The sequence below is a fragment of the Ruditapes philippinarum genome, unplaced genomic scaffold (genome assembly GCF_026571515.1).
Source record: "Ruditapes philippinarum isolate M1 unplaced genomic scaffold, ASM2657151v2 ctg3168_1_1_1_1, whole genome shotgun sequence".
In the NCBI taxonomy this organism is placed as follows: domain Eukaryota; kingdom Metazoa; phylum Mollusca; class Bivalvia; order Venerida; family Veneridae; genus Ruditapes; species Ruditapes philippinarum.
Window position 1 is genome coordinate 39,883 of NW_026852411.1, and position 25,030 is coordinate 64,912.

At 33.8% G+C, this 25,030-nt stretch overlaps 1 protein-coding gene across 1 annotated transcript; it reads right to left on the reverse strand.

Annotated features, from left to right (window-relative positions):
• Positions 1-1,202: 1,202 nt before the first annotated feature.
• Positions 1,203-23,056, reverse strand: LOC132759612 (heavy metal-binding protein HIP-like). Its single transcript, XM_060751427.1, has 2 exons — positions 23,030-23,056; positions 1,203-2,977 (listed from the first exon to the last, which is right to left on the reverse strand). The coding sequence occupies exon 2, from the start codon at positions 2,955-2,957 to the stop codon at positions 2,580-2,582; it is 378 nt and encodes a 125-aa protein (XP_060607410.1). The 5' UTR covers positions 2,958-2,977; positions 23,030-23,056; the 3' UTR covers positions 1,203-2,579.
• Between the last annotated feature and the right edge of the window lie 1,974 nt (positions 23,057-25,030).

Genomic DNA, 25,030 nt, shown 5'->3' on the forward strand with positions numbered 1-25,030 from the left:
TAACATCCATGCCAAATATAAAAACTGTGGGTAAAAAAAATCTTAAGTTATTGGGCGAACAAACTTTTTATAGTCTGTGACCTTGGCCTTTGACCAAGTGACCTCAAAATCAAAAGGAGTCATTTACTAATCATTACTAACCTTCATGCCAAATATGAAGACTGTCAAAGGTTTCTTAAAGTGACATTATGCCCATCAAAGGGTATATAGTGAGTAAAGAGCCGAATATCAAAATAAGTTTTTATTTTGCCATAATTCCTTTTAATTTAATAATGTACTTCCCGTAAACAATAAATAATGCACAGATCCAAATATTTTTTTTGTAAATATCCATTAGAATTTACCTCTAACACTCAGTTTATAAAAAGAGTGGGATAGTCTTTTTATATTTTAGGCAGATTTATAATTTTATCCTAAACGTTTTCTTATATCAACTGTTGGTCAAACACCATTTTAACAGTCAATCTTTTGAAATATAAAGTCAATTAAGCTCAACTTAACAATGAAAATATGAACATAATGTCACTATTAGTTATTGGGCGGACAATTTTTTTGAAGTCAAAATCCCTGTGACCTTGACCTTTGACTCTGTGACCTCAAAATCAAAAGGGGTCACCTACTTATCATGACTAACCTCCGTGCCAAATATGAAGACTGTGGGTCAAAGGAATCTTAAGTTATTGGGCAGACAAGCTTTTTATAGTCAAGGTCCCTGTGACTTTGACCTTTGACCCAGTGACATCAAAATCAATAAGGGTCATGACTACTCTCCGTGCCAAAGATGAAGACTGTGGGTCAAAGGAATCTTAAGTTATTGGGCGGACAAGAAAAACCGACGGACGGACGGACAAGCTGATTCTTGTATAGCCCCATAACAACTTCGTTGTGCGGGGGTATAATTGTCGCGTTAATTATATAACTACCTGACTTACTAGATAGTTTCCGTGTTAGCACAATTAAGAACAGATATTAATCAGATTAACTAGATATTGTTTTGTAAGATAGACAAATAAAGAATATGTATCTAACTTCTAAATACACCAAAAAGTGTCCTGTCGACACATACCAGTTAAATAATATATAATTATCTGTTTATCTATAAAACTTTTGTTAACTTTCGTATCAGATAATAATCTGTATAACTAGTTAAATTTTCATTTAACAGATGTTAAATTTTCAATTTAACAAATAATAGATACATTATGAAAACGATATGCCCGAAACATTCCGCATTATCTTTCATCACCTTGACCTATATGTGAGTCCTATACGATCTCAACTAAACTAAACTATGACATGTTCCTCCTCCCGAGAAGAAGCAGTATTTTCTAGCACACGTTCTTCCGTTTCAATAGGTATCTCCTCAGGTGGATCTGTGCTTACTTCTTGCTCCACCGCACATGTACTACTCTTACTACATGACGCCGTTTTGCTCTTTCTAGACATTATTCTTGTCAGAATATGTGTCTTTAGATTTGTAAAAGCTAATTAGACAACCACAATCATTTTACATCTATATATTGTTGTGACCTAAACTCATGAATTGCCAAATAACTATCTGCGTCGTTTTTCAGTCTGGTTGTAGTCTAGTTATTCTGGACAACAGATCGAACAGAGGTCGAGTTGATCGGGTTGCGATCGGATAATGCTCGAGTTGAAGTCGAGATGATCGTGAACTGATCAGTTAAAAGATATAAAACCGGCTAACTAAATAGGTCAATATCACACTTGGACGACAAAAAACACGATTGTGAATAGATGGTTGTGTCTTCAATATAAATTTGTAATTCGTTGATGGATTCTGAAATAATTATATGCTTAAACATGCTTAATAGTTTCATTGTGATTTATTTCATAACGCTGTACATGCACAGTAATGTTTTATAATTCTTTCAAATTGCAGCATGCCTCCAGAAGATAACAGAAAATCTATCGTTGAATTATTCTTTTAAATACCTCTTCAAATACGTAAACTAGTTTAAAGAAATTGAAATATAGCTTTAAAATGTTCATATTTTGACATTTTTGCTTCGATAACAAACAATCTGCTTTCCGTCATCTGGATGTACAGTTTGTTGCAGTTTCTTGTCCAAACAGAGGTCAGTTTCAATTTAAATTTCAAAAATATAACTGAAAGAATATTTTGTATGAAGGATAAGTGATTTATTTTAAATAATATGAAGAGCGGGTGACATGTAATATAAAACAAAATGATGATTAAAGTAACTAACTAGTGAGTAACTAACTCTTTTGGAACTAGAATAGGACACTATAATTAAAACCTTTTTGAGAAATAAAGATAAAAGCATATTGTGTCATACTGGGTTTTTTAAGTACCACATATTTCTAACACAAGTTATTCTAAAATATCTAAAAAGCTATTAAACATATAATAATAATTGAAGTTAAAGAAGATGTGTTGGATTGGACTTGGTCTTGTATGATTTTATTATCCTTTAAATACATAATTTATGAGAGTCATTTGTTTTAATAACGTTTTCAACAGGAATATACGTTTCATGTTATTTGATAATCACAGAACAATGAATCTAAAGTATATTGTAATCGCACAATTTTTGCTAAACATTTTGTATCAAAGTGCCAGAAAAAGAACATTGGTCATTATCACTTTCATCTAAAGAAGATTCAAGCATTCCACCAACTCGAACACTGTCTCCTTTTGGAACCAACGCAGCTGCGCTGAAGGACGTGCATTTTCTATCTTCGGCTTCAATAGGTACAAAGAACTCTCCGGTAACTATCGATTTATTGCCAACCTTTATGTAATAATTTACTTCACGAATACCTTTCTTAATGCAAATATGCGCATTAAACTGATAAATCCCGGCAATGGGCGCTGTGAAATTCCCCGTATCGTTGTCGTACGAGTCGCCTTTGTTCAGTACAATATTTGAGAATTTAATGGCTTCTCTACCAGTGTAGCTTACTGCATCCATCACATTAAAGGCTACTGTCTCTGAAATATGTAAAATTATGCTTTTTATCTAAGAGAATTTGCAGCAACAAAGGTTTATAGCAATTAAAAAGTAAATAATATTGCATATCACACACCAAAATAAACACAAATAAACTGATGAGTGTGTCAAAATTAAAAATTGAATAATTAATCATGAAATGATTTAATTGAAACAAGTATAATCCATAATAGTATAGAATACATGAAAGATATTTTACAGATATATTCTCATAATTTCATATTTATTGAAAATATAAAAAAAATACAGATACCTTTGTTAGAATAAGGGGACAAATCATAAAGCCAATTCAAAGACTCACTTTTGATTTTTGTGCTAAGATGTTGCGACTTTATATATGTACTGTTATGACTTGCTTCTTAGTGCTATTGGCATATCAAGAAGACCAATTAAGATAGAAACAAAAATAACAAGAAGTATCTTTAAAAAGATATGTGGCAAAGGTTAATCTGCAAAATCTGCCTTTACTTGCAATATATCTATGATACTTATGAAGAAGAAATAAGAAATAATTTTTAATTTTAAAGTTTGTCCGGACTACTTCTCTTATACCACTTATGCAATTTCAATGAAACTTTACAGGATTTATCTGTCGCTCAAGTCCTTGTGCATATTGCACGGGTTTTCCTGTTGAATGATTTTTGGCAGAGTTATAGCCCTTTGATAAAAAAGGTGTTTTTCTGTGTGTTGCCAGATACACAAAAGCTTGTCCGGACTACTACTCATAAACTACTGGTGCAATTTCATCCACACTTTACAGGAATGATTAGTACCAAGTTAAGTTGTGCATATTGTCAGCATTTCCGGTTCAATGATTTTTGTCAGAGTTATGGCCCTTTAACATTTTTTTATTTTTAAAGATTGTCCGGACTACTTCTCTTATACCACTAATGCAATTTCAATGATATTTTACAGGATTAATTTGTAGCCCAAGTCCTTGCGCATATTGCACGGGTTTACTGGTTGAATGATTTTTGGCCGAGTTATGGCCCTTTGATAAAAAGGTGTTTTTTCTGTATTTTGCCAGATACACAAAAGCTTGTCCGGACTACTCCTCATAAACTACTGGTGCAATTTTATCCAAACTTTACAGGAATGATCAGTACCAAGTCTAGTTGTGCACTGTCCGTCTGTTTGTCCGTCTGTCACAAAATTTGTCCCAACATGAAATTGGCCATCATGTGGCGACACATGTGATAACTAATCGCTCTTGTTTTAAATTTTATTTGACCCTATTAGGCTTTCGTAGATTGCGCATGGTGAAATCATCGCTCAACCTACTGAGCAAAATATAAATTCAAATTTTGTAAGGTACGGGAACACTTACACCTGTGTTGTTATATAATTGATGTGCATTTAACAGAAGGCAACTCTATTTAATCTCTTTTCGAACATATTAATTCATTTATGAAAAAACCGTGACTTTACAATGATTTTAGTAATTACTGTACATGTATTTTGGGCTTTAAATAGCTAATGATATGTTTTACACTGAAGAAGAATTATTGTTCGATAAAGATGACACACACAAGCTGCCTTATTTATATCTTTGTTGTAAAAATCGTTGATCTTTTTAAGAAGCTTATTCTGATATGCATCTATCTGTGCATAGTGATATAAGTAGGAAATAAAGGACCTTTATGATTATTGATAAACAATTATTTCCCTTCATCACACCTACATATTCATATTGGCTTAACGTCATACGACTGCTCACGTTGGAATACTAGAATAAATAACAAGAACTACCATGAAAACGTTAGCTCTGTAGCAGTATAATCTCTTTGCTAGATGAATTTCTGCACAACACAGGAGAGATAAGCAGATAAATATTCAGAAAGAGCTAAGTCTGCAGTTTTACCCAATCATTACAGAAAGATTTAATAAAATTTTGCCCTGAATCTAAATCTAGATTGCCAAGTACATGCAGCATTTTCCCACGGTAACAAGATATTGGCGATGTATTTTCTTGAAATAAAACTTTAACGAAACAACAACAACAAAATCGACAAAACATAAAAAATTAAAATTATGAAAAAAACAAAAAAAACAACAACAACAACAACAACAAAACAAACAAAGCAACAGCAACAGCAACAAAACAACTTCCACAAAAAGAAGAAGAACAACAAAATATACAAAACAACAACAACAACAACAACAACAACAACAACAAAACAACTGTTTGAAATCCATGCTCAATTTTAAATGTTGTAAGTGGTAAAAACAAATAACAATATAATAATGATGCTAAATACAGTAAGAACAATCATTTTTCATAATTCAATACTTTAAGGGTGACTTACATAAGAGATAAAGCAATTGGCAATCTTTTCTTAAATACCTGTTCGACAATTCGCTATAATTTAGCATTTGAAATTAAAGCTCTGTATGTCATCTCAATGAATTAACAATTGACCAAAGTATTTTGAAAACGCTTCAATGAAAATTACTGCGGGCACCATATTGCCATGGACGGAAAGTCGAACAGATCTAGGCTTATGAAAACCTACACTGGTAACATGATGACACGATTTAGAAATGGTAAGGTCGATTCTACTATCGAGTCGTTCCAAAAGAACTGTTTGGAACTATAGCACTCTACTGGAAAATAGTGTCTGTCTGTCTGTTTTTGCCTTTCGTTAGTTTCGTGAAGTTTTATAACTCAATCAATGTCACACAAATATACAGTTTAGGATAAAATAAACAAAATAACGAGAATTTAAATGCAGAAATGTTTATTGTTCTATAAAATATACCATACACACGTGTTTAATATTAATTATGGACGGCTCAACATACCACTTCCTCAGAAAATGGCCGTTATATTAAATAAAATCGAATCAAACGCGTTTCATGTACCCGAGCCCATAAACTGACTGATATATAGTAATAGAAAGATAAGAAAGTTTGATAATATCTCTAAGAAAAACTTGACGGTAACGTAGTTAAAGGACTGTAATAAAAGAAATTGTCGAGAACATGCACTTTTATCTATGATAAACTGTTAGGAAGAAGGAACAATATTTTCCACGCTTAACGAACCTCTTTATTAGTTTTTTAACATCCTTAATAAAATAGTTCAATGACGATAAAAATGACCTCATATTTAAATTTAAATATCAATTAATTGTGTCATTTTCACGACTATTTCATCTCTTGTATTTCAAAGTATATCAGAACAATCTGGTGAAAAAAGAACATATAATTTATCTTAACGTTACCCCTTTTCCATAAAATGTAAATGAATGAATAAAGAAAGACATAATTTATTATAATAAGAAAACGACCAAAATACAAAACAAATGTATGTAAATCAAACACAATCCCCGAGTTTATAAGGTCATAAGATAACGCCATAGTTATGACGGTTATGTATCATCAAGTTTATCAAAATGTATGCTGACCTATGACCTAGAGAAGCGGTTGCTGACATACAGTAGCTAATGCTGACATAAAGTAGCCGGTTGTTGATATACAGTAGTGAATGCTGACATACAGTAGTGAATGCTGACATACAGTAGTGAATGCTGGCATACAGTAGTGGATGCTGACATACAGTAGTGAATGCTGACATACAGTAGTGGATGCTGGCATACAGTAGTGAATGCTGGCATACAGTAGTGGATGCTGACATACAGTAGTGAATGCTGACATACAGTAGCGAATGCTGACATACAGTAGCGGATGCTGACATACAGTAGTGAATGCTGACATACAGTATTGGATGCTGTCATACAGTAGCGGATGCTGACATATAGTAGTGGATGCTGTCATACAGTAGTGGATGCTGTCATACAGTAGCGGATGCTGACATACAGTAGTGGATGCTGGCATACAGTAGTGGATGCTGACATACAGTAGTGAATGCTGACATACAGTAGTGGATGCTGACATACAGTAGTGAATGCTGACATACAGAAGCGAATGCTGACATACAGTAGTGAATGCTGACATACAGTAGTGGATGCTGGCATACAGTAGTGAATGCTGACATACAGTAGTGGATGCTGTCATACAGTAGCGGATGCTGACATACAGTAGCGGATACTGACATACAGTCGTGGATGTTGACTTACGGTATTGGATGCTGACATACAGTAGCGAATGCTGACATACAGTAGCGAATGCTGACATACAGTAGCGAATGCTGACATATAGTAGTGGATGCTGTAATACAGAAGAAAGTGCTGACAGCCAGTAGCAAGTGCCGACATATAGTAATGGATGATGACATACAGTAGCAAATGCTGACATACAGTTTCGGATGCTGACAAAATGGATATTGACCTACTGAAGTATATGCTAAAATAAAGAAGCAGATGCTGACCTACGGAATCATATGCTGACCTAAAAAAACAAATGCTGAAATAAAAAAGCAAGTACTGGCATACAAAAATACAAAAACAAATGTTGACATACAGACGTAAATGCTGACACATAGAAGCGAATGCTGACATACGGTATCGAATGCTGACGTACAGTAGCGGGTGCTGACATACAAAATCCGTTGCTGACATACAGAAGTGGATGCTGACATATAGGGGCGGATGCTGACTTACATAAGCGGATGCTGACATACAAGAGCAAATGCTTACTTACAGAAGTGGATGCTTACATACAGAAAAGGAAGCTATGATAAAAAAGCGGTTGCTGACATTAAGAAGTGGTTTTGGGCATAAAGAAACGGTTGCTGACATCTAGAAGCGGATGCCGGCTTACAATGAAACGTGGATGCTGGCATACAGAAGCGGTTGCTGACATACAGAAGTGGTTGCTGACATACAGAAGCGGTTGCAGGCATATGGTAGCAGATGCTGACTTTCAGAATCGGTTGCTGATATACAGACGCGGATTCGGGCATACAGTAGCGGATGCTGACTTACAGAAGCGGATGCTGGCATACAGTAGTGGATGCTGATATACAGAAGCGGTACTGACATACAGTACATTAAATTTAATTACAGCCTACGACAAAGGCACAAACAGCTGTCGAGTACGGATCCAGTACATGTCACCAGTCATGCAATTAAAGGTTGAAGCACAGGGTGGTAGTAATTTACCTCCATGCAATTACCACGGAGTATTAGCCAACTATATTGATTTTGAGCCAAAAGTAGGCCATCCGATGTATGGCCGCCAATGAGAACATTAATGTACAGTAACCTGAGGAAAAATGAAAGGAGGTAGCCCTTAAAAGGGCTTTCAATTAGCAAATCTCTGTGCTAAGGGCTCAAGCACCCTACTTACTCTTTCTGAATGATCGGGAAAATGACTTGGACGATGATTAATTGTCACGGAGAAATTATGGCTCGCCCGAAGATAGAACTAGCGACTCCGGAATTACGAATCCGAATGCCAATTTTGACCAAAACGGGTGAACCAATTTTAGTTGGTAAGAATACATAAAAGGTCGACCTTGGTATGACTGCTGTTGATTAAATACTGCTTTAATTTCAAAGAACAAAAGTAAACGTACACACCAGCAAACATTTAATTTTACAAGTCATATTTTGTATAATCAAATTATTTTTACTAACAATAATTATCATGAACACACGCTTTCACAGTGAAACATGACGCTTTTGTTAGAAGGTAAGCAGCTGCCAGCGGCCTGTGTTTCGATAAACCGCTTGAAATTATTTATATACATGTAAAACAGATCGGTGATTGACGGTCTGCAAATTTTTGCAAAAGTTGTTATCAATCTCTGAAAAGAGTAAAACAAATGGTAATAAACAGTTCGAGACACTGAAAGGCAATTGTAATTATTGAAAGATAAATTGAAAAGCCGACTAAAAGGAAAAAAGTACAAACATAAATTTTACAAAGAATATCAGAAAAAAGAATGAAAGAGCTGGTGCAGCCGCTATGTCAAATTGCTTCGTATTACTCGATACTTCATAACTGTCATGTTATCATATGTAATAATTTCGGAAAGCAGAGATCAATTTGTCAGAGAATTTTGAGATTAATTTCTTTTTTATACGAAATATAAAGTCAACATTTATGTTTAAAAAATAATTGATCGACAACAATGTTTTGTACATAAACAAGATTTACTGGTAGTAATTACATGTATTAAGCATACATTTAAAACTTGTCTACACGTATTTATTAATTAACAGCAATTAGAGATTCTCTTTTCTCTCGCAGTTAAATACCAATGATGTATATTCTCGCAATAAGTGAGATTTAAAATAGAAATCACGCTCTCGTGCTCTGGTTTTAATTTCTCACGTATTTCACATAATTACAGATATTCTTGTTTATTCTAAACCCGCATGTTCATTAGCGCGCGATCTGAAACCGCGTTCGGCGACAAATCTGTATTTATTATTGATATACTTTACTGTTTGTTTTTAAGCGGAGCATTTTGCAGTTGCCTAGTATTGGAGAGGTATATGTAGGATCCATGTGTACATGTGGTTGTAGGAGAAGTTCGTTTTCTGCACACAATGATGTGATATATAACAGAAATATGTATTATCTTCTTATATATTTAAACATTGGATTAAACACAGCTTTTAACAATATCTCAATTATGGTATAGCGGAGGGAATTTAACAAACCAGTTTTCACTGACAACATCTTCATAGGCACGAACTATTTCATATACACTCAACAATTTCAAAGCGCCATTAAGAACGTGTACTTCGTTCAAGCTAGAAGCTCAAAATCTCCTTATCTATGCACCTACACTCTTGCTTACTTAGCGAAAGTATATCCTTAGAGTAGAATGTTAATAAAATAAATTTAAGTAAAAGTAACATATCTTGCAATGAATAGAATATCACCAAAGTATAGATTATATATTACTCAACGTTTTGCTAAGCACCATAAGTGAATTTTTATATTATCATAAGTATAAAACAGATTTCTTTCCAATATTTTAAAAATTCTGATTCAGCAAGGTTTTGAGATAGTCCCTAACATGAATCCGTGTTGACTAATCCGTTACAACTCGTCTAGGTAGCATGGAAAGCATGAACCACTATATTTTCAGGTTTTTGATGATGTGTGCAATCACATGTCTTTCGTTAAACGACGACATTACCGGCTTATTGTCATTTAGTGGGGGCGTCCGTGGCCGAGTGGTTAAGGTCGTTTACTTCAAACCACTTGCCCCTCACCGCTGTGGATTCGAATCCCGACAGGGACTTTGGATTCTTTCATGTGAGGAAGCTATCCAGCTAGCTTACGGAACGTCGGTGGTTCTACTCAGGTGCCCGTTCGTGCCTAAAATAATGCACGGAAGGGCACCTAAGGTCTTCCTCCACCAGTAAAGCTGGAACGTCGCGATATGACCTATACTGTGTCGATGTGACGTAAAACCCAAAACAAAACAAAAACATTTAGTGGCTTACATTTCTAACATATGTCACTTCGATATGCCAATTACTAACATTAGGCGGCATTTGAGAGAAGCAGAGAAGCATAGTTATGGGAGGGGGGGCTGTAGGGATGGTGCAGCAGATGGCAACCTTCCGCAAGGTTGGTGAGGCGCATGGTGTACAAATACCGTCATCACTAGAGCCTGAGAGAGTTACCGGCATACTCGCCCGGAGGCATGCTTGAGGTCGGTAAAGGGTCACATCACCAGCTCAGTATTGGTTTTTGGTCGTTCAGGCACGTCGTGCAAGGTTTTCGTCAGCAATTTCCTATTTTGAAATGACCTTGTAAATAAAGTGGGATCCGTGTTTCCACGCAGACGGTACGTAGAAAGCTGCATAAAGACAAGACTTTGCTTACTTATCCCCTTGACGCGTCGACATCGCCAGGCTCGTTTTGAATGTACCATGAAGCATATACGGTGGACTGTGCAACACTGGAGACACGTTGTTCACTGATAATTCCAGGTTCTGCATAGACTTCACAGATAGGAGTGCTAGAGTCTGGAGAAGACGAGGTGGACGGTTTCAGACGGTAAATATTGCTGAGCATGACCGCTACGGAGGTGGGTCAGTTATTGTGTTGGGAAGCATCAACTGAGATGGACGAACCGACCTGTTGTGCTAAATAGAGGCACATTGACAGGTCAGCGATACATAGATGACATCTTTGACAACCAGGTTAGGTTGTATGCTGGAACAGTCGGCAATTAGTTCATTCTAATGGACGATAATGACCACCCCCATATGGCGGTCTAGGACTACCTAGAGAGGGTGTCTATCGAGCGAATGAACTGGCCAGCTCACTCACCTGACTAAAATCCAATAAAACACATGTGGAATGAGCTGCAGGTTAGAATTTCAGCTCGTCAGTTGCAACCCAGAATTATTTAGGAGCTTGCAGCCATGTTGGTCCAATAATTGGCAGCCATACCCGTTAGAACGATCAAAAACCTAATAGGGAGTATGAGAAGGCGCTACAAAGCCGTCATTGATAGTCACGGGTCACACATACCGTATTAAGTCCAAAAACAACAAAGAAACAACAAATTTTAAAAACTCGCTGCATGTTCTGAAATCTTCAAAAAGGGGGGTTATCCTCTCCTTTAGCACAAAATCATTTTAAACTCATTTATAGGGTTAAATTCGTCCTCCTGCTAATTGAAAATTCAGTAAATCAAAATTAAAAACCTTTCACACGGCGTAAATAAAATTATCTAAAAAAGTATTCACACTCAAACATGTGGTGCTTAGCAGAAGTTGAGTAGTTTGTATGTTTGTAAGAATTATTGTGTATGTAAGTTCAAAATATAATAAAGATAATTTATTATGATTCCGTGTCTCAAACAGGAACCCTTGCGAAATCAACTTAAGACCACTTTACCGACTACATCACTATGGCGACAAATGAAAATTGATAACGGATAAGTCCATTTTATTGTTTACATAAATACGTTATTATCCCCCGCCGAAAAATTTCGGCGGAGGATATAGAAATAGTCTCCGTCCGTCCGACCTTCCGTCCGTCCGTCCTTCCGTCCGACATTTTTGTCCGGAGCATATCTCTAAAAGTATTTGAGTTATCAACTTGAAACTTCATAGGTGGATAGACCTCATTGAGGAGGAGTGCAGTGCACAAGAATGATAACTCTACCTTGCATGATTTTTGAGTTATTGCCCTTTGTTATTTTTCAAAATTGATTTTTGTCCAGAGCATAACTCCAAAAGCCTATGAGATATTAACATGAAACTTCATAGGTGCATAGATCTCACTCAGGAGGTGTGCAGTGCACAAGAATGATAACTCTACCTTTCATAATTTTTGAAATGTCATAGGTGGATAGATCTTATTGAGGAGGAATGTTGTGCGCAAAAATGATAACTCTTCCCTATACAATTTTTGAGTTATTGCCCTTTTTTTCATGCTATTTTGTCCAGAGCTTATCTCAAAAAGTATTTGAGGAATCAACTTGAAACTTCAAAGGTGGATGGATCTCATTGAGGAGGAGTGCAGTGCTTAAGAATGATAACTCTACCCTGCATTATTTTTGAGTTATTGCCCTTTGTTATTTTTCAAAATTAATTTTTGTCCAGAGCATAACTCAAAAAGCCTTTGAGATATCAAAATGAAACTTCATAGGTGCATAGATCTCACTCAGGAGGTGTGCACTGCACAAGAATGATAACTCTACCTTTTATAATTTTTGAGTTATTGCCCTTTGTTCTTTTTCATTCTTAATTTTTCAATTCAATTTTTTTCTCAAAAAGTATTTGAGGTATCAACTTGAAACTTCATAGGTGGATAGATTTTACTGAGGAGGGATGCAGCACACAAGAATGATAACATACCCTGCATTATTTTTCAGTAATTACCCTTTGTTATTTTCAGCCATCAGTATTCACATAGGTTTCAAATCTGTAATCACTATAGCCATCAGTTTTCATTACCAAAAGACATCTTAAAATGGAATTATTCCGCTCTACTACATATACATTCTTCCAATGAGCAAACACATTCGGCGGGGGATGGCCATGTTGACATGGCTCTTGTTTTTAATTTATTTTGTTTCTCATTATTATTATTATTATTAATCAAACTGTATACAAAAAATTGAATACGACGATAACGTTAACATTTTTTTCGGTGGTATCATTTTGAAATAATTATGAAATAATAGACATTGCAAGTTATTTAAAAATTGTATTTAGCATTTGATTGCAATATACAGCAGAGCAATGCCCTTTTGGAAACGAATATTTTTGGTTTTGATTGGAGGTGCTAATTTACATATGTAAATGTAGTGGAAATCTTTAGGAAAAACAAAATTTTTGAGGGCCACTATATAGAAGTTATACGTAATAAAACAAGTTAGATACGAGGATATAACAGTGGATGGGACCATACCGAGGTATGATACTGATTACTAACAAATGCCGAGCCCGTAAGGCCGAGACGATTTTTTTGCAGAAACATTCCGAGATGTCACGCGAGCCAGTGTTATACCCCCGTAACCAACGAGTTTCATATATTATAGCTGTTTAATCGCAGTTAATTTTTTGAAACAAAAATCAGCAAATAAAAGATATCTTCAGTGCTTTTCCCTCCCTTGTGCCCTGGCATGTTACATTTCAGTACATATTTCAAATCCTCAATGAAAGTGTACTTAGTATAGTGGGCTAGTAAGAACAAAGAAAAAGTTCCAAACCATGCGATAATTAAGTAAAAAGGGGGTAATTAAGTATACGTATATTCGAATAGGATAGTGGTTATACACAATCGCAACTACTCGGCCCTTTCCGTCAGTCTTCGGATAAGGACCTCGAACACAATAGTATGAATACACAGAACGGATGCGGTATTCCGGTCTAACCTACGCTAAGAAACTAAACATGTAAACAAATAGTAATTTAATGCTGGGAGTTGTTGACACGTTTATTTCCACTATATGTAGTAAAAGTCCACATAAAATAAGTGAATTCACAGGTACAAAAGCAAACAAAACATTATTTATATATTTACTAATATGGCTGTAGAAACCGAAAGTACAAAAAACCAACCTGTTGACATTTGGTCGGATTTATTTAAAATTGAACATCAGTGGGCATATTTAAATTACAAATTGTTGTCAGACATATTTCAAGCATAAGAGAACCGGAACAGACATTAGATGTCAAATATATACATTCGTTTTACATTATCTCTGTTTCTGTTTACATCTGTAAACCACGTGGTAGAACTACTTTCAATCCGTATTGTTTCCGAGGTTAATATTATAGATAATAGCCGAGGCAGTTCCGAATTTGGTTATACAGTGTGTCCGAGTTTAGAAGGGTTCATTTACTAATTTATAAACCTATTATCCAGTCAATAAAATAAGTCTATGTAATGCACAAACTAAAAAAATGGTTAGCAAAAACCCTTTTAAAAAACTAAATTGAAAGATGAATGATATTGCATCCGGAAAATCAGAAAGGTATTAATAAAAGTCGGATTAAACATTATAACTGGCTCATTTAGCGCATCCATTTCATTGAAAATTAAAAAAGAATCAACAAGACTTTGTATGAATTTTAATGTTTGACGCAAGAATATTGTTAGTTTGTATATTCTCCGACATCTTTTAACGTCACCAAAGTCATTGCGTTTTACTAACCCTTTATTTTATATTTAACATTACATAACATAAATTTATTGTGCATAAAACTCTTTTACAAAGTTTATAGCAAAAAAAAGATATTAGTCTGGCAAGTACAGAGTATTTTTCACATTTTAATAAATTTTAGTGTACATGTATTTATTTTATCATGCCAGCTGTTGTTTTCAAATTAATAACAAGAGTATAATATGGGGGTTTATAATCAAATTATGAATTTTTTTTTTCTATTGGCAAAACATATATATTTCGATTAATTACTAATAGAGTTTTCAGTTGTGGAGTTCAAGAATTGAGTAAAATTTATGTATCGAAAGCCAATGACAAAAATACTGTCGAAAATATTTTGTTCTCAATTCGCGATATTTAGGACATACAAAAACAAGAGCTGTCACAGAAGACAGCGAAGCTCGACTAATAAAATACTGGACGCAATTAGGAAGACAAAACTATGAAAGAAAAATAAATTATGTATAATTATATAATAAGTTATAGTAAAAAAATAACAATGTTAACATAAATTCCAAGATTAAGGGGAATAATTCTGGAAATAGTCATGCTAGATTTATGAACCTTGTCACACAACATGTGTGTAATGATGAGAAATATATATTTTAAGTTTGAAGTAGATACCTTAAAAAGTAAATAGGTTATAATATTTCATAAAGAAAATCCTAAGTTCAAAGAAAGATAAACCTGTATTGCTTCAAGAGGTATGAACCTTGTCACATAAAATGTCATTGATGATAAGGAATAAGTATTTGAAATTTGAGGAAGATACCTTTAAAACTAAAAATGTTTTAGTAAAAATAACATGTTTCAAGTAAAAAAATCTAAGTTTATGGGGAGATTATTCTTGCAATATTGGTGCTAGAGTTATGAACCTTGTCATATAACATGTGGTTAATGATAAGGTACATATATTTGAAGTATGAAGTTGATCCCTTAAGAAATAGACAGGACTGATTTTAAGAAAATATGAATGCTAGAGGCATTTTATAGTACAAGTGGTATCTTGAGTGTTTAACCTAATATGGGTATGCTGAAGACGATGAGGGTGGATACCAAGAAAATAAAATTGACCTTGACCTTCAAAAGGTCAATTCAAAATGGCCGCTTAAAAATACTAAAATAGGTCATTAAAAATATTATACAATAATATTTATGATGCAATTAATTATTCTTGTTAAAATCAAATGATTATTCAATATGATAAAAAAAAAACAAAAACACACACACACAAAAACCAAAAAACAGGCCTTAAAAAAGGCAACAGTAGGAATCGAACCATAGCCCTCTCACACATCAGTCAATCACTTAACCGGCTGTGCTACTGCGGAAGTAACGATGACGTTTACATTTTTAGCAGATATGACTATCACTAACATTAGTTTTATAGTTTTATATTTTATGCTTTTCAGTGGATTACTAATTTATCCGTGAAAATTATATTGGATAATTTCACAGTGAAAATTATAAAAATATAATTTCACACTTTTCAATGACGAAACTACTTTCTTAAGATTTTCCCCATGTGGTACCTCAATTTTATTTTTGCTGACAATTCTGACAATGTCAGTCTGTTTAGAGAAAAGCAAAGCTGAAATTAATGAATAACTTAAGTGTCAAAAGTAATAAAAAGAAGAAAACTTACTTCTATTCATTCAAATTACCAATCGAAAATTTTGGAATTCAGTCACGGTTTTGAGAAAATTCTACAAGAAGATTATCACATCATTTGATATACATTAGAATTCCGGGTACCCTCCAATAAATTTCCAGGATATCTTATAGTAACAGCAAAGTTATCTATAAAAATATTACTTGTAAAAAATGGAGTAATAGTTTCTTTGACCATATATAAAAGTCACGTGGGTTGGCTACATAGTGGACGTGTTAAAATATAATTGTAATACACCCTTTGTTGAGCCATTGAAATAGTATTTTATGTATAAAGGATTTTCAAAAATGGTTATTATTCAGAGCGGGCGCTATGGTGCAGTGGTAACACTGCCTGCCTACAAATCAAGGGTCGTGAGTTCGATCCCCCGCTACTCCACTGAATGACTACAAGACTGACAAAACCAGGACATAGACGCATAATGACGGCAACGATAGAAACAAGAGAAGACCTTAACGAACAGGAAACAAGTACCGAAAGTACAAGACCGAAGACGACTACCGATAACAGAAGGAAGAACGGAGACAATAACTGACAACAAGCGAACAGAGACGAGGACCGCTAACAGAAGAATAGAGACAGTGACCGATAACAGAAGAACAGAGACAGGGACCGATTACAAAAGAACTGACAACAAGCGAAAAGAGACGTGGACCGATAACAGAATAACAGGACAGGGACCGATAACAGAAGAACTGAAAATAAACTAACAGAGACGTCGACCGATAACAGAAGAACTGGCAACAAGACAACGGAGACGAGGATTGATAACACAGAAAAATAGGGACGAGGACCGATAACAGAAGAATGGAGACGGTGATCGATAACAGAGACGGGAACCGATTAGAAAAAATTAACAACAAAAAAACGGAGACCAGGACTGATTCCAGAAGAAAAGATACGAGAAACAATGACAGGAAAACGAGAAGAAAGAAGACGGAACCGATAACAGAAAAACAAAACATCTAACAACAAAAGAACTGAGGCCAGGGCCGATTTCAGAAGAACGAAAGTCACGACCAGTAACAGAAGAACTCACAGCAATAAAATGCGACGAGAATCGATAACAGAAGAACGAAAACGACGATCGATAACAGAAAAATGAACACCAAAACCAAAGAATACTCAGAGTAATTAATATATATTGCACGCATACGCACGCTGTGTAGGTAGGCATCTGAGTAGCCACTCTATATGCTTGCATAGAGTGCCAGATAAAATGCATAAAAGCTCTGTATCTAGCAGATAGGGCAGGAAAGACTGTAGTGTTGCGTAAATGCCTTAAAGGAACTCCACTGAGGATTAAAAGTCTAAAAACATAACATTTGAATTTCTTACATAAATGAGCTGGGGCACTTTAAACAGTAATATATGCAAATATATTTAAGAAATATACTTTGAAATAAATTGAAAATCTTATTTTTATGCTTTTCTTAGACTAATTTGAGTGAAAAACGTTTAAACGTTTAAACGTTTTTCAGTTTGGGTCAGTTTTTTACAATTTGAATAATTATTCTGGAAAAACGGTGTGCGCGAATGATCTGAAATTTTGCACAAAGATAAGTGGTCTTAACCTTCATCAAATGGTACAATTATCTGGAAAAAATATTTTCAGTCCCATCATGTCAAAAAACCTCAGTGGAGTCCCTTTAAAGTTTTCAGTACTATCTTTAATATTACTTCTATATTACTATTATATTGGCCTATAAAGAAATGTCTGCCATCTTGGGTTTTTCGGCCACATTGGCTTGTTTTGTTGGTTTTTTTTATTCTGTTTTGGTGTCTAATTTGTAAATACCTAAACATGCTTTGTGAGAAATTTCAGGCTTTTCCTTTCCTTAACAGTTTTATTTGATATATCATCCATTTACGATAAAGAAATTTGGGTCATTTTAAATGGCCATTTCAATGGTCAAGATCAAGTTTTTCAATTTGGTATCCACCTTTATCGGATTCAGCATACCTTAAATAGGTAAAATACACCAAGACACCACTTGTACTACAAAATGCCTCTAGCATCTTATAGGGAGCCAAATTCTCAAAATCCGTCCTGAATAAAATAAATAACAGTAAAAAATAATGTTTTTAAGGAAACTTCTAAGTTCAAAGGGAGATAAATATGAAAATATTGGTGCTACAGTTATGAACCTTGTCACATAAATAAAGGATGATGATAAGGAAATTATATTTGAAATATGAAATAGAGTGAAATAAGAATCCTTAAAGAAAGCCCAACGCGGCAAAATTGAAAATGTTGCAGGCTCGATTTGAATGAGCCTATTCATGGACGGTACTGTCAAGTGCAAACTACCGTCCACGCTCCCTAGCACCGGCTTAAGCAGAATTCAACATTTAACATGAACTGGTAAAATTTAGAATTTTGAAACATCTGCAGATGTGTTCATATGGTGGTTATCATGGAACCTTCAATGTGACACGTTAGGGCCATTCCATGAAAAGCGGCATATGGTCCCCAAGTAAAAAAGTGCGTGCGCCCTAAACGAAAAAACAATGGGCGGAACTAAATAAAATGGAATTTTGAAAAGGGATCTGAGGTTATGAAGCCTGCATATCACAGATATAACGTCAAAAGACAAATTTAAAAAGCAGGCCTCATATCCTAAGGGTGATTCAACAGTATTCAAGTGAGGAATAATGGAACCACCCAACAAAAAAGATGCCGAATAGATAGAAATAAAATACCACAAGCAAAACAAGAAATAAATAAGTAACAATAAAATAGTATTTTTTAAGGAAAATTCTAAGTTCAAGGGGAGATAAATCTGAAAATATTGGTGCTAGAGTTATGAACCTTGTCACATAAGAAGTGGTCGATGATAAAGAACATTAATTTGAAGTATGAATTCATCCCTTAAGAAATAAAGGAGTAACAGAAAAAATAGTATTTTTTAAGTTCAAGGGGAGATAAATCTGAAAATATTGGTGCTAGAGTTATGAATCTTGTCACATAAGATTTGGCTGATGATAAGGAATATTTATTCGAAGTATGAACTTGATCCCTTAGGAAATAAAGAAGTAACAATAAAAAATAGTATTTTTTAAGAAAAATTCTAAGTTCAAGGGGAGATAAATCTGAAAATATTGGTGCTAGAGTTATGAACTTTGTCACATAAGATGTGGTTGAGGATAAGGAACATATATTTGAAGTTTGAAGTTGATACCTTAAGAAATGACAAAGTTATAGTGGAAAATATTTTACTGCACCAAAACTTTAATCTGAAATCTGGACGCGGACGCGGACGCCGACGCCGGGGCGAGTAGGACAGCTCTCTATATACTTGTAGTCGAGCTAATAAAGTAAAATTCAGGTTCTGCTTTTTTTTATAATATTACACGTTTTACAAAGACGTTCTGTTAACGCGATATTCTCGTTACGTCCGTTTTCTATAAATAAATTTCTATAAAATAACATGTGCTAAGTTCTTGATATTGAAACCCTATACTTGCTCTCTTTAATGTAATCTAAATAATGTTCTGTCTGAAAATTATGTTTAATTATACAGTAAGATTGGAGGCGTGGCAAATTATTTATGTCTGAGTACCAGCTTTGATAATATGTAACTAATATGCGTTGTTTTATCAACTGTAACGGTATATTATTCACATCCGTTCGTTGATTCCAAACATAGCTTAATCCATTTACTTCTAAAATACTGTTCGCTTGAGCAGCCTAGTTATGGCCCACTCTCAGCGTCAGCTTTTAGAAACGTATAGGTCTGCTGAATTAGTTAAGAGTCAATGCACCCTACATACATGTATTTTTATCCAATATTTAATAATGTTTATTTTTCTAAATACAGCTAGAGGTACGCGTCATAGTTTTCCGTAAAATGCGGAAAGGTTTGTTGAATGTTTCACGCCTAATACAAGATGTTACAGTTCTATGTCGGTCGCCTCATGCACCCCCCCCCCATTTTTCACATCAAAAATTTAATATAAGGCCAACCAAACTGTAAAATAAACTTATTTTTGTATTTTTTTATGCTGAAATTCAAGATCATGAACAGAGCTTCCGAAAAAAAACAGCAGCTAACCTAACCTTAAAAAAGCTTAAAACTAGCGTTGAAAACGAAAGAAATATTCTAATTTTGTTACAAATATCCAACGAATTATAACGCATTCAAAGTTAAAAGTAGCTTTGGTTTATAGAATTGTAAATAAATGCACAATCACAAATAACGCGGATCCTTACCAAAAATGCATTTAAAATGGTTAAACAAACTATCGAGATTAAGATTATCAGCCTTTAATGGTGCCTTTTTTTAAAAGATTTTCGGGTGTTTTTCCAAAATTGTCTAGGTTGAGATTTAGCTAAATTGCTAACTTTCTGTCCCACATATTAAATGTTTTGTTCTTCACTTTATTATACTTAGTTCAAGCACACATGAACAAACCCATGTTTTCATTTGTTTTGTTTAAGATCAAAAATATAATATGCGCGTTTAAACTCATTTTTTTGCCGAAACGAAGTTAGCAACCAATGTTTGCTTGTTTTTCTAGTGTGTATGGTTACATGTTTTGTGTAAGATTATCGAAGATTTTATGCGCACTATCAGCCATTTATTTGGTGCGTGAGATGCGCGTTCGATAATGTGATCTTGTGTAATATTGACCTATGCACGAAAAATATGTTGTTTTTTTGTCATCCGATACTATTTTAGAGGTCAAGGGAGCTGTGTTAAACGATGAATTCGTGCACGTGCTAATATTGTCGTCTGCTAAACGTAGCGAAAATTTAAACTCCATAGCAACATGATCTCATATACTGAACTGCGACACAGTTTCAAAGTCTAAAAAGATTAATAGTAAATTATTTTCGGTGATAACAAAAGTACATTTTCCTGGTTCGTTATTTAAACGGCCATTTGCAATTTGTAACCCAGTAGATAGACATAGATATATAAGTCGCCTACCATTGTGGTCAATAGCTGTATCTTTGTTTACTCGATGTGGAATAGATACGTTTGTATTTAGTAGTTAATAAATCTATGATTTGATCTTAATATTTACCAAAAACAATGAAATCCTCTACACTAGAAACCCTACTATTTAGGTCCCCGTTTGGTTCCCCTAATATGGTAAACACACATCCACGTTGTCATTCAATGGCGAATATTCGCAGTGCTTTTTATCGTTCAATTTTACATTTATGTCCGGATTGGTTACACAAATATCCTCTTCTGACATTAGCACATGTATTCTCCACAAATTTTGATTAAAACGAGTATTTAAATGCTTTTTAAATCCATTTTTGAGAGAACCGAAAAGACATGTTTAAAACAGTGATAGCAAAATATCTTGCGCATTAACCCTATATAATTGTTGAATAAATATTTTCATTCACTATTTAACTACATGCCATTTTTTTTTTAAATTCACAACTGGTATTGCCATGACGCGCGATATTTTAACAATGTGTACGTCAAAACGGAGGAAAATTATATGTAAAATCGAAGTATACGAGTAAGTAGCAAAGATAAAATGAAGAAAGCAGTATAAAGGCATACACTAGTGAACATTTTAAAATTTAAATGAAGAACATGATGTTTTACGGATAAAAAGACGCAATTCTGCCGCCGCCTATAGGGGGCTCTTAGACATCATACTAACGCTCCTTGTTTACAGAATAAAGCTTAAATATGTACATGTTTGCATACCAACAAAACATCAAGATCTATGTGTTATCCAATTTCTGTAGGAAATTAGCGAGCTACCTTAAAAGTTATAGAAAAATAAGAAAACACCATTTTTTAAACTTCAAATGATTGGGATATTTATTGTTTGTGAAATTTTTGGGTTGTTACAGTGTTTTGTTTAAAAAACATCTCTCTAGTAGTATCTTGAAATGTTTGGGTATAATCCCCATAGATTTCAAAATCATTAAGTTGTCTCTGAATAACTTTGTAGCAGAATTTGATTTAGGAGGATGTTTTCAAAAGGAATTGTTAAATAATATGTATAATTGGCACATAAATGATGGGACCATCTTTATTTCTTTAAGCAGACCGGGAAGAGGAAATATAACATATATTTTCAAGTCCCTACACTGGTAAGTGTTGTAGTAACACTTGCTATAACTGTGAAGCCACATAAAATAATAGTTCCATGGGCATGAAATGCCATGGTTTTGTCGAAAAAGAAATTTTCATGTTTTTTTTTTAAACTGTTGCAAAACAAAATAAAAATGCAAATAAGGTTGTGCAAAGTAACCTTACAGCAGACGAAACAAGATGTCATTGGATAATATTTTATGAACATTCTTCGAAAAGCATGAAAATTAGTGATCTAAATGATTTTGCAGTAATTTCTCTTCAACCTGTATAATAAATTATTTCTTTAATTTAAAGTATGATTTATTATTTTTAAAAAATTTTCAATGCATTAAATTTTTTTTTAAGTAGCTCCTTTTTAAAAACATAAAATTTGAAAAATTTTACCATATATCAAAGAGGGACACCCTTAAAATGGAAATATATGTAAAAATATACTCCAGTCTTATACAGAAAAAATTGAAATTTTTAGAGCAATTTTCAAGAACCGACTTGAGTTTAAATTTTTCAATATTTGAAAAATGTTGTTCAATTAAATGTGAATAACAATTGAAAAAGGTAGAGAAACATCTTTTAACGATTTGAAATTTTGTACATAATATTGGTTATAAGACCTAAATCAAATGGTTTAAATATTTTTGAAAAAAAAGTTTTGACCCAGTCTGTCAAGTTATACCTCAGATTGAGGCCCCCTTAATAAGTACTGTCATCTATAATAAATATTTTGATAGAATACCTTTAATTTCAGCTATTTCTGAAGATGTATTTTTGTCTAAGTTCTTTAAAGTTCTTCTTTTAGGTCCTCGAGAACATTCTTCTGTTTGTCAAATTCTGTTCGAAGTGCACGCAGACGTACCATTAAAGCATTCAGATCGTTTTTTCTCTACAGTTATCATTGTTTGCAAGCAACACATTCAAAGTTACCAATGAATAACCAGTATAGAGAGAAGAAATTTCATTTTTCAATAAAATTTGATTTAAAATATCCGCATATAATCAACAAACGTCCGTTATAAACTATTATTACGTTGGAGTTTAAAATTTGTCCCTGTTTACCAAAAACAGTCTGAAAATGTTTTAACTGAATAAAAATATATTTTGTTTACGGTACAGGTAATCAGTTTTTTTCCTCGTATCGCTACACAAATATTTATCGTATACATAATAAAGACAGCCCACATCATATTATACTAAAGTTTTATCAGAAGTTCTGTATCAATCGGCAACTTTCGGCCCTTTCCGTCAGTCTTCGGTTAAGGACGCTCGAACACAATAGTGTGGATATTCAGAACGGATGCGGTATTTTCGTCTAACCTACGCTAAAAAACTAAAACATGTAAACAAAAGTAATTTAATGCTGGGAGTTGTTGACATTTTTATTTCCAATATATGTAGTAAAAAAGTCCCACAAAAAATAAGTTAATTCATAGGTACAAAAGCAAACAATACATTATTTATATTTTTATTAATATGGTTTTGTAGAAACCGATAGCACAAAAAAACCAACTATTGACATTAAGTCGGATTCGTTTTAAAATTGAAATCAATGGGCATATTTAAATTACATTTCTAAGCTTCTCAATTCCTCCATCATACTAATCCAGATTCGAGTCCTCGGTATCAGCAGACGCTTGCTCCTTACAAGCTGATATCCCACAGGGATTTTACTCTTCCAATAAACCAGCAGAAGCAGTCGGCAATTTGGTATAACCTCTTCTCCATTGTCATCCGAAATCAACGGTTCTCCTTTTGGATCATTTTTTTATAGTCTACGCGACTTTTTTTCCTATCATTAGTCCTTAAAGACATTTTATTCCAACTAAAATGGAATAATAAACCCAGCAAGGGTCTATATCCCTTGAAATTATTGTTCTATTATTAATGGGGTACATGTATTGTTCCTGAATTAAAATGGCTAGAGATAAGGTTTACTAAGTAATGGGGTGCAGAAATGGTTCTTGAACAAGGGTTTAAGATAGCATAATGGTTCTTTAAGTAATGGGTTACAGGTGTGGTTCTTGAATTAGAAATGTTAAAGATAAGGTACTTTAATAAATGGTCCCTTTAATTAAAGAAGTGAAAGATAAACGTATGTTTTTTTAATTAAGGGGGTACTGGAATGCTTCAAGAATTAGAATGATTAAAGATATGGTTCTTTAAAAAAAGGTACAGGTAGAGCAGGTTAAAAATGTAATACTTGAATAAATGGGGTACAGGAATGGTTCCTGAACAAGACGTGTTAATGCTATGGTTCTTTAATAAATTGGGTACATGAATGGTTCCTGAACTATAGGGGTTACAGGTATGGATCTTTATTTAATGGGATAAAGGTAGAGTTCTTTAATTAGAGGGTTTACAGTACAAATGATGTTGAGATCTGGAAGTTTTAAAATGTAATATATTATGACACTGCTATTTATTACTAAAATGAATCATAAAAATGGAGGAAAGATTTGATATAATTAATAGATCTGTAAATAAAGACCTGTGAGAACATTTTCCTGCTTTCAAATCCTGTATTCATATTTTTGATAATGATATTTAATATAGAAATTTTGCACTGCTGAAATGCATAATTTACAGTTAAAAAGAAAAAGAAAAAAGAAAATAAATTTATTTGGTCTAACACGGCTTGAACTTAAGTTTTCATTTTGATTTCAGAACAAAGTAATTTTAAGAAAAATAAAACTTTTATTTCAGTATTTGAAAACACCAGGAATCATAGAAATCTGAAAAT